Raw genomic sequence first — 2,660 nt, forward strand, 5'->3', positions numbered from 1 at the left:
ACACACACACACACTCTCTCACTAACACACACTCTCACTCTCTCTCACGCGCACACACATCATCATCATCCATTAGCAATAAGAAACTAAATGTAGGGCCCTATGAAATCCGTTTTATTTTTTCCCAATTTCTGTTATATTTTTTTTCTGGATTCTGTTTTTTCCCCTTTTTTTTAATTTGTAATTTTTTTTTTCTGGACTTTTTTTTTAAATGGTTAAATGATATTTTATTAGTCAAAAAGCATGTCTAATTGATTCAAATCATTAAACTTTTCACATCAATTTATTAAAAGTTTAACAATTATGGCATGTTTAGGGTCCTATGAAATGTTCTGTTTTTTCTCACCATATGTTTTATCGTTACCAAATTCTGTGTTTTAACATGTCTAATTATTAGAATGCATAAAAACAACTTGATTTATTCAAATTGATTCTTACAATAGCCTTATGATTTTTTTTCCTCAGAAATGATGGGTTGTGTATTTAACATTTTCTGGTTATCAGAAAAATTAAACAAACTTTATATTTTTTGGCAAGCAACAGGGATTTACTATTAAAATTAAAACATGGAAGAAATGTTTTGTGATTATTCCTTACAAATAAAGTTGTAATGAACAATAGTAGGCTAATATATTGCTGGCACAATGTCTTCAACTTAAACCGAACTTTTATTTTGACGGGTTGCACAGTGATTGATCCAAATAAAATGATTGGATGGCAAACAGTCCGTTCAATAGGTAAACAATTAAGCATGTAAATGCATATGACTATCTTTTCTTTTTCCTTACTTCTCACAGACATTCATGTGCTTATGTCTTTCAAACTGAATATTTACTAAATATTTGGTGATAAGTTGTCAAGCCTTCCTTTTGTATATTTGATCAGATTGTATTTGTATATATACTCGGACTGATCTGAGGTCACGTCCTTTGCTCTGATTGGTTGCAGAATAAGAGCGCCTTCCTGTGCGGCGTGATGAAGACGTACCGACAGAGAGAAAAGCAGGGCAATAAAGTGCAGGAGTCCACGAAAGGCCCAGACGAGGCCAAGATAAAGGTGCTTCTTCCCTCATCAGAAACTCAATCTCGTGATCTGTGACTGCCTGTTCTTCTCAAGCTGCTTCACTCCACTTTTGAATGTTAATACATGGACACTGCTGGTATCTGTACATTCAAATAACACAGTTTCAGGATTCCTGCTTGCTTTGAGCAATTCATTTGCATGACTCTTCCAGTCACTCCTGATTCACTGAATAATTTTACAGATATGGATCATTTTATTCAAACATAGGAGGGAAAAATTATGTTTCTCTAAAGGTGCTGGCAGTTTACATTATCAACATAACAATATATACAATACGCTGAATATACAAAAAAACCTGCTAAAATATTTGATTGATTATTAAATTAATTGTTTTTGTTAAGCATGCAAGATGTTGGATTTTTGCCGATATCTGATATTTTTCAACTCATTTTGGCCGATACCGATATATTTCCTTTAGTTTGGAAACACCACCAAGTCTCTCCTGTGTGGAAATTATAAACAAATACTTTTTAATTTTGGTTAGTTTAAGAAAAACTTATTTGTTAGAATTAAACCATAATTAAGTTATTTTATAGTGACAGTCCGGTTCCGATAATATCGTGCATCCCTAGTTTTTATATTAATTTCCGAGAATTTTCCATCTCTAGAAATCACACGTTTAAAATATTATATTATTCATCATTTAATCTGTTTTTCAGAAGAAAAACAGCTTGTTTTAGTGCTTGTGCCTATATGAGAGCACATTTCGGTCTGAAATAGTTTTGTATGAATGAAATTATTGACTAAAACAGTGATTAGCATAAAATACTTTTTTCTAGCTGACTGTCGAGTTTATGGTCACTGAATGTCTTTCCTGATGTAAATGTATCATTGTGACATTACTGATCTCAAGCTGTGTTGTTGACGTCTTTAACACTAAAAGTCAAAATGCATCATTAAAAAACTATTTAATGTATGTTTGAGTAAATCCGTCATGAAAGCAAGCTATGGCATCCACTGTGTAAAGGTTTCTACTTCAACAACAAACTGGAGTAGAAACCGAAGTGCATCATTGAAAAGTTTTCATAATAAATGTTGATGTTTTCATTATACAAGCGTATGTGCAATTTAAATATCGGTTTATAGTATAGTAGTCAAGCCACCTTTGTTAATACAGCGCCTTATACAATACAGATTGTGTCAAAGCAGCTTCACAGTGTCAACAGGAAAATAGTTTCAATAATGCAAGAAGACCATAACAGAGTAATTTTCCAGCTGAAGTCCGTTCAGTGATGATTCGTGATGTACCACCTGACGGGTTTATTGTAGTTTGCAGCATTGAGATGAATTGTCATGTACTGAACCTGAGTGCCTCTGTATCCAAATGAATGAATATCAAACTGAACTGAGATTGAATGTGTCTCAGGATCTGCTGGAGAGGACGGGATACACTCTAGACGTCACGACAGGCCAGAGGAAGTACGGCGGCCCTCCTCCAGAGGAAGTGTTTTCCGGCCCGCAGCCCGGCATCGGCACCGAGGTTTACTGTCACTCTCTCGCGGTTCTGTGAGCGCCAGCGCTGCGCGGCTGAGCTGACACCTGTGTGTGTGTGTGTGTGTGTGTGTGTGTGTGTGTGT

The 2,660-nt window shown here is 35.2% G+C and overlaps 1 protein-coding gene across 1 annotated transcript in view; it reads left to right on the forward strand.

Annotated features, from left to right (window-relative positions):
* Positions 1-2,660, forward strand: part of LOC107571532 (heterogeneous nuclear ribonucleoprotein R-like) — a 24,223-nt gene that overhangs the window by 9,257 nt on the left and 12,306 nt on the right. Inside the window, exons 4-5 of the mRNA XM_016257851.1 lie at positions 949-1,056; positions 2,450-2,563. Of these exons, the coding sequence (XP_016113337.1) occupies positions 949-1,056; positions 2,450-2,563 (222 nt within the window). The remainder of the gene's footprint in view (positions 1-948; positions 1,057-2,449; positions 2,564-2,660) is intronic.

This window comes from Sinocyclocheilus grahami, unplaced genomic scaffold (assembly GCF_001515645.1).
Source record: "Sinocyclocheilus grahami isolate Dianchi unplaced genomic scaffold, SAMN03320097.WGS_v1.1 scaffold1607.1, whole genome shotgun sequence".
Lineage (NCBI taxonomy): Eukaryota > Metazoa > Chordata > Actinopteri > Cypriniformes > Cyprinidae > Sinocyclocheilus > Sinocyclocheilus grahami.